This window comes from Cajanus cajan, chromosome 5 (assembly GCF_000230855.2).
Source record: "Cajanus cajan strain Asha chromosome 5, NIPB_CcT2T_4, whole genome shotgun sequence".
NCBI lineage: Eukaryota > Viridiplantae > Streptophyta > Magnoliopsida > Fabales > Fabaceae > Cajanus > Cajanus cajan.
The window spans coordinates 2,325,277-2,341,968 of NC_138521.1; the positions used below are offsets into that span (position 1 = coordinate 2,325,277).

At 31.9% G+C, this 16,692-nt stretch overlaps 2 protein-coding genes across 3 annotated transcripts; one reads left to right on the plus strand and one right to left on the minus strand.

Moving 5' to 3' along the window:
• On the plus strand, positions 1-3,224 carry LOC109808207 (3-isopropylmalate dehydratase small subunit 1). Its single transcript, XM_020371099.3, has 2 exons — positions 1-881; positions 2,872-3,224. The coding sequence occupies exon 1, from the start codon at positions 155-157 to the stop codon at positions 878-880; it is 726 nt and encodes a 241-aa protein (XP_020226688.1). The 5' UTR covers positions 1-154; the 3' UTR covers position 881; positions 2,872-3,224.
• Positions 3,225-7,508: 4,284 nt separating this feature from the next.
• LOC109809141 (Ran BP2/NZF zinc finger-like superfamily protein) lies at positions 7,509-9,263 on the minus strand. 2 transcript variants are annotated; one of them, XM_020372375.3, is made up of 3 exons: positions 9,107-9,263; positions 8,289-8,664; positions 7,509-7,870 (listed from the first exon to the last, which is right to left on the minus strand). In XM_020372375.3, exons 2-3 carry the CDS (start codon positions 8,642-8,644, stop codon positions 7,795-7,797), a joined length of 432 nt encoding a protein of 143 aa, XP_020227964.1. In that variant the 5' UTR covers positions 8,645-8,664; positions 9,107-9,263; the 3' UTR covers positions 7,509-7,794. The 2 variants fall into 2 exon arrangements, with proteins under 2 accessions (XP_020227964.1, XP_029129064.1); XM_029273231.2 differs by having other exon boundaries at positions 8,289-8,654; positions 9,107-9,226.
• Positions 9,264-16,692: the final 7,429 nt, after the last annotated feature.

Genomic DNA, 16,692 nt, shown 5'->3' on the forward strand with positions numbered 1-16,692 from the left:
TTGCTACACAAATAATTCAAAATGTTATTGGGAAAAGAGCAGATGGATTAGTTTACTAGTAGAAGAGCCGCCACGTTCGTGCACAGAAACGGCGTCGTTGGAATACCTACATAACCAGGAGCGACGAGCCCTAGGAAAGGGGAAGACAATAACAATGGCGTTGTTCTCTGCAGCAACTTCAACTGCAACCGTTCTTCCTCGAAACCTCGCATTCGCTTCTTCCCTCTCTCGCTCTCTTCTCCGCTCTCCGCGCTTCCTCTCATTCCCCACTGCTCCGCGCAACCGCGCCTCTGTCTCAATCCAAGCCCCACGCGCCCAAGCCGCCGCCTCTTCCTCCGCCTCCTTCCACGGCCTCTGCTACGTCGTCGGCGACAACATCGACACCGACCAGATCATCCCCGCCGAGTACCTCACCCTCGTCCCCTCCAAGCCCGACGAGTACGAGAAGCTCGGATCCTACGCCCTCATTGGCCTCCCCGCCTCCTACGCCACGCGCTTCATCGACGCCGGCGAGACCAAGACCAAGTACTCCATCGTCATCGCCGGCGACAACTTCGGCTGCGGCTCCTCCCGCGAGCACGCGCCCGTCGCGCTTGGCGCCGCCGGGGTCTCCGCCGTCGTGGCGGAGTCCTACGCGCGCATCTTCTTCCGGAACTCCGTCGCCACCGGCGAGGTGTACCCGCTCGAGTCGGAGAGACGCATCTGCGAGGAGTGCCACACCGGCGACGTCGTCACGATCGAGCTCGGGGAGAGCCGCTTGATAAACCACACCACCGGGAAGGAGTACCAATTGAAGCCGATCGGCGACGCCGGTCCGGTCATCGAGGCCGGTGGCATCTTTGCCTATGCGAGGAAAACCGGCATGATTCCCTCTCGTTGAGGTATTCCAATTTTTCTCTCTTTCTTTTTTTATTTAATCACATTATGTTTGTGCTATGTCTGAATCAGAGTGACCATTTTGTAGACCAATACTTGTACCATTTTAGGAAATTGTGTGAAAATATAAAGGAAGAGAAACTAGGGTTTAGTGTTTCGGCTTGTACTAGCAATATTGTTCTGGGACCTTAGTATCCTTTTTATTACTGATTTAGACTGTTAGCTATGATGCTATTGATTGCTGTAGGTTAGCTTGAAGAAACTCGGCAGTGTTAGTTATAATAACCATTGACGAGCTTTCACCTATCCAACAAAACCAATCCTCCAGACCCTGTGTGTGAAAACCAAGGATTAGGATCACCAGCATTACGACATAAGCATATGAAGAGAGTCCAACTCAAAAGATTAGGCTATTAGGTCTCATGGTTTAAGGTACCATGTTGAGTTTCTTATTCTACTCAATGTAGGATTCCTAACATCGCCACATCCTTTAAGAGATTACGTCAATGGTGGCTTTTACTCTATTAATACTGACCCGGTGGTATCCCTCTCCTCTTTGACGCTTTCACTCACCTATTAGTGTTCGATTTGCACCTTAATCTAGCCTAAAAGATTAGTCCATTAAGTGGTAGAGTCTCATGGATTAAGTACCATATCGAGTTCTTATTCTACTCAATGTGAGGCTTTTAACAACTTGCTGTTCAAAAACAAACTGCATTGTTATGCACTTGCGGTTGCATTCAACAGGGATGCACATAATGCTAAATACATTTTTTTTTTACATTTTAATTATATGGAAATCACATTTTTGATCGTCCATATTTTGTGCAGTTGTTATACAACTGTAGGTGATCATGATCCAATATGGATGTCTGAACTTAAAATTCCTGTTTAGAGTGAACTGAAACACACGTAGAAAAGGGGGTTGGTATGGAATTCTTATGGTGCAAGTGTTTCTTAGGAACTGCGAGATTTATGTTAGATTCCTCCTTGTCCATCACTTGTAATCCCAACTTAGATGGGAGCTTAGATTTGAAAAGATTTGGCAAGTTTTGCGAATTAGTTATTCTCATTTTGTATTTGATCATGGATCTCGACTCCTGCATTTAGCTACCCTGAAACAGGAAATTGTGACATGGAGACTAATTTCATGGAAACCATTCTCTGATTTATTTGAATATAGTTGATGTTTTCATCAAGTTTTATGGTTCAAAGTTCAATGATTGAACTATGACCAATTTGATATTAATAAAATAATAATAATAATAAATAATACAATAATACGGAAAATAGTATTAAAGAAACATGATATCTTAACTTTGCAATACTAAAAACTATAAATAAAACACCATTTTGTAGTTTTTAACATTCGAAGTACACACAATGTTTTAGGTCCAAATCAAATATATCATAAATATTTAGGTCCATGTTTTTTAAGGATACACAACAATGTTAATTAGCAATAACAAGTTACATCTAGAATAAAAAAGAAAATGACAAATACCTTATGTTAATTTTTTATTTTTAAAGGAAAAAATAAATGTATTTTGTATTAAACATTTTTCACTATCTGTTGCAAGCTGAGCTATTGCCAGTCTTCTGATAAATTCTGTGGTTTCTTTGGACTACTGCACACTAAGCTGGTTCACCAGTTTCCTGGGTGAACTAACATGGCCAGTCTGATCTGGTTTTCAAAACAATTTTCTTGATATTTTAAAAATGAAGACAATACAATGAATGGAGTAGATACTATCGTCATTCTCTTGAGATTTTGGTGTTTGGTTTATTGTCGACATTCATCAAGGTTGTCTTCTGTTCTCAATAATCATCTTCAGAAGTTAAGTTAGTTTCCTTTGATTAGTTTCTGTTTCCAAAAGCTTGTGGACTTGGCTCATTTATTTATATTTGCTCTTGAAGTAGATGACACCTTGTTGTAGTTCTCTGTTTTCATCTTATGCGTCCACATTCCAATGCCTGAAATTTTTTACCTTCCAGATAGATATTGGCATGGCAGTAGATATTTGGAGAAGCCGGAAACATTCATGGACTTGTTGGAATTGTGTCACTCTCTTTTGCAGCAACTCGCAACTACCCAAATATTTGAGTATTCCACAGATAGACTACTGCATTGTCTTTCTAAGATGAAAGTTATTTGGTTGAAAGATAGTACTGTAAAATTTGACGTTAGAATTATTTATATTTTGGAAATTTGAAGTTTTTCTTGGTGTCAAAGCTCCCATTAGAACATTTGAACCTTTGGATGCTTGTAGCATTAGCAGGATCTCTAGTGTATTCTCGTTTGTACTCCTTTGCAAGTTTTTTCAATAATATAAAAACAGTTGGAATAATATTTTAATTTGCAAAAGGCACACGAAACTCTATATAATCATGTTTATTTAGATTAGCTACAAAATAACAGCCAAAAAGAAGCTAAAGAAGTGTTATTGACCGAACTTTTACTCTTGTATTTTGACATGATGATTTGAAATTGATCACCTAATGCAAGTAGCTTGAAAACCGTTTATTCTTTTTTGAATTCTTAACGAAGTATATTCGTGGTATAATAAAAACTTGCTCAACATAGATAAAAGTATTGAAATGCATATACTGTTAACTCACCAGTGGAGTAGAGTGGCTGGCAGTGTGTTAGGATGCACGATGGATAACTAGTTTCTGTGTATTTTGTATGGACTTGATGTAACAATTTTGAATTACGTGTTTGTTTGTTGGAAGTTTTGAACAAGACATGCACCGAGTTTCTTAGTTTTCCTTGCTGTCTTTTGTGTGTGCATGTGATGACTCGAGTGTTTCAAGGGGAAAATAGGATGAATGAAAAATAATAGTTTCATGCTTGGCAGCTTATGTATATGTTTCACAGGCCATTTTAGTAACTTACAATAAGTTGGTTTCACCTTTTTTTTTGGAGAATAAGTTGGTTTCACTAAAGTAAATTTATCTAATACACTAGTGAATTTTAACTTTTTCATATATTATTTTAACTAGTGACTAGTGATTTAAATTGTAAATTACTTTTTTTTTCTTTCATTTTTTTTATCTTCATTACTTGATATTTCTTAATTTTTTTAGAAACCTTTTTTCTTTATCTTGTCACTCTCATTCATTGGACGCACACTTTTTTCTTATTTATTGTACAATTTGGAATACTACTTTTATTATTATTATTATTATCATTGTTTGATGTCAAACCACTTATTTTAATATGTAATTGAATTGTTTTTATTTTTAATTAAAATATCTAGCCATTAAACAAACGTTAATAAATATTCAGGATTAAAATGAAAAAATTAACTATTCCTTCTGTATTAAGATAAGATTATTAAAAATACTCAAATATTAAAAAGTGATTTTAAATGATATAAGTTTATTTAATTAAATTATAATTTTTCATGAAAATGAATGAAACACATCTAAAAAACAAAATACAAAACAACTATGGTTGTTAATTGTTATTTACTTTCAATGATAATACACGGTATTGTGTATCTACAACGAAAGACAGATAGAATCACTTGAATCCGTCTGGTGTAGAAATAGTATGTAAGAAATTATAGGTTTAATTTCAATGTGATCATTGTAAAAAAAAAAAAAAAAAAAAAAAAAAAAAAAGAAGAAAGAAACATATCTAAAAAAAGCAAAACAACTATGGTTGTTCATTGCTTTCAATGATAATATATTGGTATAGTTATAGAGTTATAGTGTGTGGTTCTGGGCTGTGTATATACGTTTATTTAATTAAATTATAATTTTTATGAAAAAAACACATAAGAAAACAAATAAAATACAACTACGATTGTCCATTGCTTTCATTGATAATTTATCTATATAGTGTGTGTGGCTGTGTAAAGTTATGATCAAATAATTACTATTTTTTATAAGTTACTTTATAAGTTTTTAGTAAACTTATGAGTTAAGTTTGTAAAAACACTCAAAATATTTTCATTTTAAATAAGTCAAATTCAAAAGTGAAAGATCGTTAACCTTTGTTAGTTGTTACTTGTTACTATAGAAAAATGTCTTAGAATTAGCCTTTGTTGTGTCTTCACTTTCCAAAATCTTCACATTCCCTTAGAATTAGCCCCCTAATTGTTATTATTGTATTGTAATTTTAGTTAACTTATGAGTTAATTTTATTTTAAATAAGTCAAATAGTTAACATAAAATGTCTCAGAATTAGCCTCTGTTGTCTCTCCACTCTTCTCAATCTTCACACTTTTAGAATTAGCTCCTAATTTTTATTATTGTACTGTAAAATTACAATGATAGAATTAGCCTGGTCCAATTTTTATTTCTAATAGAAAAGGCAAAAATATCAATTTTATTAATAAGATCAAAGAAATGTACAACTGATACCACTTTGGCGAAAAAAAAAGAAAGAAGCCTGATACAAAGGAAGTAGCTCAAAAACAAAAACCTGTCGGTATAAGTTGCTACATAAAACTCCCATCTAAAGCAGTTAAGACTTGAGACAGAACATTACAGCACCTACAGGGACGCATAGGAGGCAATTGAAATTGTTATGTGTGCTTTTCCCAAGTGGTTGCTATAGACAGCAAATGATACAAAGAAGAATAAGAGGCCGGATCACACTATTAAATGGCAAGATCTTCCAGAGATAATAATACATGGAAATAGAAACATGGTTCTTTTTGCATCAGTTAGCTTCTTCTGTAATCTCATTCATATGATGTATCTCATCAAACAAACTTTTGTTTTCACCAATGAAATTCATTTACCTCATTTATCATTCAAAAGAGTTGGGATTTTTTTTACGGCAAGGAACATTCCACGTAATAAATAGTGAGTAAGTCATACAAGTAAATTTGATACCACAATATAACCTAAAATCTTAAAATATTAGGTAAATGAGTCTTTTTCACTTATATATTATTCCACATATTTAATTTTAACCAATGTGTAACATCACTTCACATTTGAACTTTGATATAAAATTTTACTTTATTATTTTCCCAAAAACACATAAAAAATTAGGGTTACCCCCAACTAAATATGGGGTTAAACAATCCCATAAAAATTGATTGGTGCAAACTCTGGTATATTTGTATCTATAATTTATGATGAGGTGTTTAATCCCATTTTTATTTGGGATATAAGTTAGACAACGTCGTTAATAAATTCTAAGTCGCAGAAATCAATGAAAATGACCTTATTTGAAAGAAGAATCGCACAGATATTCAATTTCAGAATTGATAGGAATGTTAGATTAGATTTTAAAGTGGATAATTTTTTATTTTTTATTTTATAATCAGCACCATTACCGAACTGCACCCAACTAGGAGGACATCTTGGGAGTTGGGACCTCCAACTGATAAACCATGTAGCTTTAGCTAAATAATAACAATAGAGAAAATGAGAATAATGAAATAATAGTAACACAATATATATAATCTAGAGTCAAAACTTGGAGACACTTAATCAACATAAAGCTTGCCTGAAAAGAATGGGAGACACTTCACTAACATAAAGCTTGCCTGAAAGGAAGACAAGAGTCCTACATAAAAGCAAATATAGTTATGGTATTGGGCTCATCTTTTAAATCCGCAATGTGCATCCTTTTTAAAGGTATACTTTACATTCAGAAAGGAATCCAATGTGATTTGTGTTTCAAATATGCTAGCTATGACATTGAAGGAAGGACCAGGTTTGAGACATTTCTCATAAAAAAATAATACAGATTAAGGAATATTAATTTCTCTGTAATGAGTTGAGTATCACCCAAATGTTTAACTTAATTACATTACAAAGTTCTTTTGTCGCCATTCTTTATTAATAAAATACTATGTCTTTAATACGGTTCTATTTTTATTTTTTTTGAAAAAATCTCTTTTATCACATGCTGATGTTTAGAAACTATCTTAAAATGATTGTTAATATGACATGATTAATTGTATGGTATGTTACTGCTAAGTAATGATAGAGACCATTTTTAAAAATTTAAATAAAATTTATGAAATCAAAATTATTGAAGAAAAAAAAAAACATTTGTAGGACCTAAATCAAATAAAGGTATATTTATAAGTACTAAAAAAGACAAGTCTTTCTTTTATGTTTTATGCCTTATAGTTGAACCGAACTGTTTGCAATGATGATTCAAAGTTAATTCAAATATTCTCTTTGTCAACTTAAAGTTTTAAAGGCTGTCCCTTGTTAAGAAAATTGTTTGGTGGACTTGTATGTGTATACTATTATTTTTCTTAAGGAGTGTTAATAATACATTCTTTAATACATATTTTTGTTATTAACCATAATTTATTGAATATTATAAAACTATCATAGAGACTTAGAAAATAAGTTAGTTAAAAAAATAATTTTTAATAAATTTCAAAAAATAACAAGTGTGTTCAAAAATTTGTATGAGAGTTTGTTAAATATTTCTGAATTTGTTTTTTTGGGTTACCAAATAGTAACAAATAGCGTAACACATGACCCCGCATGCATGCTTAACTTTGATAGCTGTTTGATCATACAGAATAATCTGGTCCACTTGGTGAAAGTTAAATGAATGATAGATCATTGCATCACATCGCTCCTTCTCTCACATCCATTTGGGAAGTACTACTACTAGTTCATCTCATGGGAAAAGAAAAGAAAAAGACAAGAAAAGAGATTCATATTCATTTAAGAAAACCACGCACCATACAATAAATGAACTCTCTAACGCCAAAACTAAAGAAAATAGTTTAAAGCACCAAAACAACATTGCTGTAGCTCTTCTGAGAAAGATCCTAGGGGATGTAGCTAGCTTCTCTGTAACATGGTCTTTTAAACCACCTTTTCAGAATTCACACTGTCTTTAACATCCCAAAGAAATTAATAAAGAAATCTCGCAGCATCTCCAGTAATTAATGTAGCTTTCTTGCTTCGACCATAAACTCATTTCTAGTACGTGTCCCTTGGAGCACTGCATTTAAAACACTCCATTCTGCTAGCAAAGTTGTGTTCATTGCATCCTGATCTGCTCAATAATAAAAACAAATTTAGTCATAACAAGAAACACAAGGAAAGAAATAAAATTGCTAAACATGTCAGTGTTGCATTCCAGATCAGCTAACTGAGGTTACGAGATGCAAACTTAAAACCAAACATAGCCTAATCAGTGAATCACATTTTCTTGCACTTAAGGTTGGTCACTAAGCAGAAGGGACAACTATTTTTCAAAGTATGCAACTCCTAAAAGCAGTCAAAGAAAGGGGAACCCAATAAAGATACGAGTTGCATGCCTATAACACTAACAGTGCCTTTTGTGTGTTGTGTTTGTCATATTCTTCACACTTTAAAGACAGGAGGCAAAGGAAAAAGCATAAGATGTTCCCTAAGGAAGAACCAATAATCAAAAGACACAAAAATCAATCAATCAATGAATGACCACTCACCTGCTGCATATCCAGTCACCAGATTTCCATCCAGGTCTTCCACTGCCACCAAAAGCTCTTGAGCGCAATATGTCACTGCTGTAGCCTCCAGCCAAGTCATCCTTGAAAGCACCACACTTGAAGCAGCTTGAGCGGCTTGCAAAGTTGTGTGCACCACAGTTAGCAGCAGCACAGTACCAGTCACCAGGGCGAACATCTGACCCTGTTAACCCAAATGAAGACCCTCCTCTTCCTCCAAACCCCCCAAAATCAACTCTGTCTCCATATTTTGAGTCCCCACATCGCTGGCACGAATCTCTCCTCTGAAAGTTCAGGTGCTGGCATGACCTGCAGTTCCAGTCTCCTGGTCTGCTCATATTTACTTCTCTGCAAATTACTGTTGCATTCAGCAACCCTCATTAGAAAAGACTGTGTATAAATTATGAGCAACCATGTGTCAAATGTTGAATAATTTTTTCTGTTAATCAAACTTATTGCCACATTATATATATGCTACATATGTACATGTGTTTGTGCATTGTACTAGGCACTAGCTAGCTTAATAGCATATGGTTATTATAATATTGGGACAAAAATAAAATAACTTAGTGATGGATTAACATTAACTTCTCTGAAAGCTATGAAAACAAGTTTCGAGGCTGACATAATAGAGCACTCTAGTAGAAGACAGATTGATCACATTACTATAATTGTCACCCCTTTGGAGAGATTTGATCACTGAAGAATTACATAGAAAGATTTTAAAGATTTAAGTAGGTAAGACTGAAAAAAATAATAAGGGGGGGGGGGTGGTAGGAGGGAAAATACAAAAGACCAACCTCAAGATAATACAGTAAGTTGAAGTATTAGAGATGCAGAAGGTGAAGAGGATTTACTGATGAGGAAATGTGATAGGGGGGATGGTTTATATACTGGCAGAGAGCACAGAAAAAAGAGAATAAATGGAGGGCCGTGTTGTAGTACTTTTTAGTGTTGTTTGAGTGGCAACCTTGATAAATGGGATCAATGAATTCTAAAGGAGGGAAAAAAGATAAAGGAAATTCGTGCTACAATTCCAAAGAGAGCACACTTTGAATTTTGAACATATACTTTGCCAGTGGGCTACAATTTCATTTTGTTTAAGTTTTTAATGGCACGGTAACGGGTGCAAAGTGCATATAGGATAATCATTTGTCCTTCAACTCCAAAATCGGATAGAGGCAGGGGCTCATATAGTGCTAGTCTCATCCTAACTGAACTAGTTTTTTTTTTCTTTCTATTTTTTCATTGTATTTTTTCTCCAACCCCAGGATGCCAATTAAAGGCTTACATACGTTACGGTTCAAGCACAATAGGTGCATTCAATTTCAAAGCATTTTTCATATATTTGGTGTACATAATACATTGATCACAAAGAGGTTAGAATCGACGAATTCATGTATGCTACCTCAACTCTTTCTACTAGGCCTGGTTTTAAGAATTTTTCATGTATAACATGGCCTCTTGGAGCTAAAAATATATATATTAATGGAAAAACGTATTCTCCTTTTATAAGCAGGTTATCAGAACTGTTACTTAGTTTATGTTTCATGAACATGAATGCTTATGGCTCTCTTATCTGTTAGTAATGTTACTTCAAAATTGTGACGATTAATTAGTGTGTAATCTTAAATGAGATTGAATTTTCAAATTTTCTCCCTCAATAAAGTAATACAGTAAAGTGACTCTCAAATTTACACAGCTTGAGTTTTAAAAGAATTTCTGATGAAGCCACATAAAATTAGTTGAAGTTATCTTGAACAGTTGTACATTAAACTTGCAAATTCTGAAAATAACATGAATTATAAAAGGCTATTGATTAGAACAACTTTTTATATGCTTAATACTATTTATGAACTTTGGCACTATAATATGTTCTTTGATGTATTAGGATAACGCAGCACTAAATTGGCAAACATTTTCTCTCTATAGCAGCTAGCAAGATATAGCCAAGTCAAACAAACTCAAGACCCATAGAAAGAGCATGTAACCTAATAGCACAACAGACAGTGTCAAAAGATCTCATCAATCAAAATAAACCATGAACCCTAGAAAGTCCCTTTGACCACAGCATTTGGTTACAAGAATCAAATTCGAATTGTACAACCCCACAAACAGAATCCAATTGTATACAACAAAAAGAAAAATGAACAGTAGGAAGAAAAAAAAAAGAAAAGAAAAGAATGTTGGCGGCCTCTAATTGGACAATGTGGAATCCAAGTCAGCATTTGCCACCACGTAATGAATATTCGTACCATTAAATCATATAGACCGGCCCACTAATTATCCCAATAACATCCACGAGGGGATCCAAGTCTCTTTCATGTCCATTACTCTTTGGGAATCAACAGAATTTTGACAGTCAATATGTTTCTAAAATAGTTTCTGCTTTACAATTGATTTGAATATTCTTTTATTCTCTCATAAAAGTACCTAGTTTAGTAAAAAAGGTTAGTGATAAAATCCTTAGTATATACATATAATTTTTCGTCGTTAATTTTGTAGTTAAGAATTTTATGAGGGTCAAAATTATGGAACTGTTGAGACCATATATAAGATAAATGTGTGACGTATACATTCATGTAGTAGTAGAATTGTTGTAGCTAGCAATGATGAGGAATGTAATGTAAGTGAAGAAGGTGAGGGAAGGAAGTTGGTATAAGTTAGAAAGGTAAAAAAAGAGAGAAGAAGATAAAATAAATGGAAAAAGAGAAAAGAAAAGGGAAATGGAGAGTTTCAATAAAGATAGGTGAAGGCTTATGATGGAATAACAAGTCTTCGAGGTTTGATTTTGACCATCTTTTGTATTCTTTTTCTATTCTTTGGTTGAAGCACTGCTGCGGCTGCTGCTGAAGTATTTTATTCTGTCTTTCTTTTGTTTTTGTTCTCTCACACAAACCTCAGCTTTATCTCTCTCTTGAATGGTGAGAATGAATGAGCCAAGATCTGGCCTCCATTCTCTTGGGGAAGGGTAAAGGGAAGTAGAGGCAAACTGTAAAGAAGAATAAAGAGGGATGATTCGATTCTCCTTGGGAATCGTTTCCATGCAAGACCACGACCACATCATTTGCTGCTATCTGTGATTGTGTGCGTACTTTTCCCAAGCAACAACACACACATCATCTAATCAAATCCTTACTAGTTACTACTCATTTTATGTTATGTGCCATTGTGCATCGTAACATATCCTTAGTTTTTTATTTTATTTTTTATTAAAAAAATATTACAATATTATAGCATATCTACTTTACTTTTAGCTCTACCACTTTCTTTCCTATTTTGTTAAAGTGTACTGTTCACTGGGAAGAACATCTATGTGTCACATGGTTTGGTTTTATACGTAACTTAATAGTTAAGCACACTAACTCTATTGGTAGTTGTATGGCTTCTATGCCGAGGAAGGAATACTCATTACAAGTTTTATTTTATCTATCATTATCAAGTAACCCTTTGTACTTCGGTATTCTAAAAGCACCACCTTTAAAAGATACATTGCCATCAAATTTAAGTACATCGTATATAATAATTCATGAAATTATTAAAATTTTAATTGTTGATTTTTTTAATAAAGAGAATCATGTGTTTAATGAGTTAAAAACCGATAACAATATAATTCTCTAATTGTTGGCATGGTAAATCGAAGTCAGGTTGAAATGGGACAAATTGCCAGATTTGTATTACAGCATCTTCACGAGGCCTATTTTCACGTATTCGCCGGCTAAAATTTAGTTGAGTTGAGTTTAGTTTGATTTAATTTGATTCGATAATATTTGATTTAGTTTTTAATTTTAAATGATTCTTTTTTTAGTTTAAATTTGATTTATTTTAAATTTGTTAGTAATTTGATTCAACTCGTTAGTTTAAATTACATGAATTAATTTTTTTATTTTATATATTTCATATATTTTTATTTAATAATAGATTTTAAATAAAATATTTATTTTTTAAAAGAAAAATGTTATTTATTTTATTAATTTTGTAAGATTACAAGATATGATTCTAAAAAAGATATAATAACTAAAGTCTATATAAATTAAAATTACTCTATTTTACATAAAGTCATAAATCTAAAATTTTAAAATGTTCACTTCTTTTATTATTATTAACTTATAACTAAATTTTGAAAGTTTTTCAAATTTTAGTAAGTTGAAATTAAATAAAAAATTAATTATATATTTATATGTCTAGTCAATTTACGAACTAAATGAGATGGATTATATACAACTCATATTTGACTCATTTATTTATCGTGTTTAATTTTTAGTTCAAATTCAACTTATTTAATTTATAAAACAAACTCAACGAGTTAATTATTGAATTAAATTTCAAATTATTTTTAATTGATTTTGAATCATTGTTACCCCTAAGCACCGGTTAATGTTCTTTTGCTTCCCTCTTAGCATATAAACATATACTTTCAACCAACTTCAAATAATGCGACTATGTGAGGTTAAAATCTTTTGAAATATCCATACAATGTATGGTACTAACACACCCTTAAAATATTATTTATTATTAGTTAAATTTTATTAGAGATTATAAAATCACCTATGAATACTCATTAAATTGTAAGTTTTTAATAAATTTAAATATATGATAAAAAAATCTGTCAAAAAATGTTTTAACATTTTTCTTTCTTAGTTGAGTGTTAAATTCTTCTTTCATATATTCTAAAACTGCGTCGAAAGAAATGCAAATTTTTTTAATTTAATGCAAATACAAATACAGAATATGTTACGTGTGTGTTTGCATCCGAGTTCTAACGTGATTTTTCACGTTTAATTTGAAGTGATAAATAGTTACTTCTACTTAAATCTACATTTGAACATGGAGAGAGATGAAAGAATTGTGTTAGAAAATGAAAAGTAAATACACACTACGTATATTAGTTCACACTTCACCTTCTACTTTCATAATACATCCCATATGAAAAGAGTTAAATCTATAAGATTATATATATATATATATATATATATATATATATATATATATATATATATTTTATGAAAGGATATTTTATATAAGTTATTTTTGATATTTTATGTTGACTTGAGAAGTGATATAAATTTTGATGATATAAAATGTTTGAACATTTTATGACAAATATTGACCACGTAACACAGAATATTACACTTTCTATATCGAATAGTAAACAACCCTCAAAGTATCGGTACCAAATGTAATGATTTGATCACATTAGCATTTTCACATTTTATGACGGGTGTGGTCAAACCTGACGTTCAATTTTTGAATTTTCTCAAACATGTACAATAGAAATACATTTTAGATAGTTCAAGATAGCATATTGTTGACCAATTCAACACAAACCTATATAAAAAACAAAATATCTATCATCCAAATTGAAACCATGTACAAATTAAACTATATAACAATGAAAGAGAGATAACAATAAAGTTAAAGTGAACAATGATTGTCATTAATTAATAACAATTTACACAAATAAAACTAAAATAATGCACAAGACATAAGTTAAGTCTCAAATTGACTCAAAAGCATATGCCCATCTTTTTGCGGATATCTACTAAGTCTTCATGAAAAAATGGAGTTGAATTTTTGAATACCTACAAATAATTCAAAATAGAAATAAGTTAAACATTAGTCAATCATTAAATAATTAAATAATCATTTAAAGTAATAAATTTGATTTAAGAATGTATTACTTCTCCCCACGAGTCCCTAATATTGTTAGTAACAATATGGTAAGTATGTGTTTTTATCACATAATAGTTACGATCATGGTTACCTTGTTGATGTGGTCATTATAATTTAGTTAATATAAAACATAAATAAATGATAGTTTTAATATATTTTAATTCAACTATAAGAATTGTTAGGTTGACAATTGACTTATTTTTGACACAATATATTGAAGCTTCTTCTAAGCTATCGGAGGAAGTCCCCATAAAATCAAACTTGCATCCAAAGACCTGTGAAGATGAATAATGAACCAAAAATAGTTCAATAATTAAATTATTATTTGTTTGATGAAAATATAAAAGAAAAACCCACAAAAATTGAAAATAGAAACTTATGAGTCAATGAGGTGTCTAACAAACAACTCAATAGTTTTCCTATATAATGAACATAAGAGAACTATAAGAAACATCCTCAAAATTAATGAGGGGCTGCCAATATGCACTATGATTTGTAATAGTGTCAGAAATCGCTAAGTTATTGTAAATTTTAAATAAATTACAATATAAGTATTTATCCATTCAAATAAAGTGCAAATTACATGTATTTTTCTCCTAGTCTAAACCGGTCTATGAAATATTGTTTCACGTTAGTGTCTTTATTTCCAACACTCTAAATGACAATCGGGTTTATGAAACCATAATAAAAAACATTTTGTATCGAAGGATTATGCATATTATCCACCACAAACTCTAAAAATCATGAAAGAAAAAGAAGTAAAACTTCAAACTTGGGAGCGCGCACGAAGGAGAACTGAAGAAGAAGCTCGTCGGATTAAGGAAAATTGGTTACGAAACGTTTTGGTCGTAGTGGTTGCTAGATCGTGTAGGTTGTGCACATAATGGAGTCACTAGAAATCGCCTTCGACATTGGCTATGGAGAAGATGAAATAATGGAGCACAAACTCGTCATATAATGTTCTTTATATGACAAGTAAGTCAATATTTATCATAGGAAGGTTGGAATCCAAGGCTAACCAATATATTCTATGATGAATGTTGACTTACTCATCATAAATAAAAAAAATTCTATAACAAGTAAGTCAATATCCATTATAGAATATTTTGTCATATTTACAAAATTATTACGTCATTTTCTATCTTATGTAGATAAATCTAACATAGAAAGTGAATTAGAAAATTCTCTTTTTACACACTATATATATATATATATATATAATTAATTAATTAATTACATTGAGATTAGAACCTAACAGCCTTGTTAAATATTTTTTTTCTTCTTTCGATCATTTTTTATTATTAATACGATATGTATGTTACGTGAATCTCTACTTAATTGATCCTTGTAGTTATATAAGTATACCGGTGATGCTAAATATATAGTACCTAAAAATAATCAACATAAAGAGTTTGAATGAAAAAATAATTGGAGTTCAAATACATATTTTTAACAAATTTGTAACAATTCAACCTCCTATACATATTTCCAACAAAACATTCAAGTTCTCGAATCTTAGCTAGTCTCGTTGAAAACAAGTATTGAATACATACATGGGAGATGCTCGTGAAGAGGGTGGACGATGCGATTAAGATGCATTTATTTGAGACTTTAATCTTTTGATGTAACACCACTATTTGTTGACATTAATTTTTTTCTCTTCACATGCCATATACTGTAGTCAAAATGGGCTATGTTAGCGTTGATCCATAACGTGATGTGCCACAACAAGTTATTTTTGTCATGAGTTTTGGTGTATGAAAAAAAATATTATTAGAAGAAATTACTAATTTAATGCTTAAGGTGAGTTTCAACTTGTGAAAAACTCAATCCGGTTCATGAGTTAGGCGAGTTATAAGAATGATAACTCATTTTTTTCTTATGTTAACCTGAATCAATTAACTTAATTTTTGGCTTGAGATAGACCAACTCAAGTCATATTATCTTTTTTTAGTTTTTTTTTTTAAATTAAGGATAAAATTTAGGAATAATACTTAGGTACAGTTGATGTTATTCTTCAATCAAAATAAAAATTTTAACTTGGTAATATACATAAATATATATATTATTGAGATATGCATTAAATGAAAATATATATTACTGTTAGAATATATGATAATATATTTTGATTTATTATACTATCTGTTAGGCGTATATTTAGTTCCTTATTTATAGCTAATTTATTTTCTAATTTTAGCCAAATTATACTCTATATAATGTCCGAATTATACTCTTTATAATGTGTATATAAACAGATGATTCTAATGAAATGGATCAAGGAATTATTCTCTTTTATGGTATCAGAGCTCTTAGGGAAAGATCCTTCACCTTTTCTCTGACTTCTGCTCACAGCCCTAGTGTTGTTCTGTCCTGCTTCTTTGTCTTCTTCATCCACCTATCAACCTCCATGTCTAACTCAAAATCTTCCTTTCACCTTGCTCTCGCTGTATCTAACATCAGGAATCACGTTCCCATCACTCTTGAGATGGAAAACGTGCAATACACGACATAGGCGGAACTCTTCAAAATTCACGCACGATCCCATAAAGTAATTGATCATATTATTCCTCCAGCGAAAGGCAAGGAGAAAGTTCCTCAGACAAAAGAGGAGAAAGAACTATGGTCGACCCTTGACGCTATCGTTCTTCAATAGATTTACACCACTATTTCTCATGATCTTTTACATACCATTCTTGAACTTGGCACCACGGCA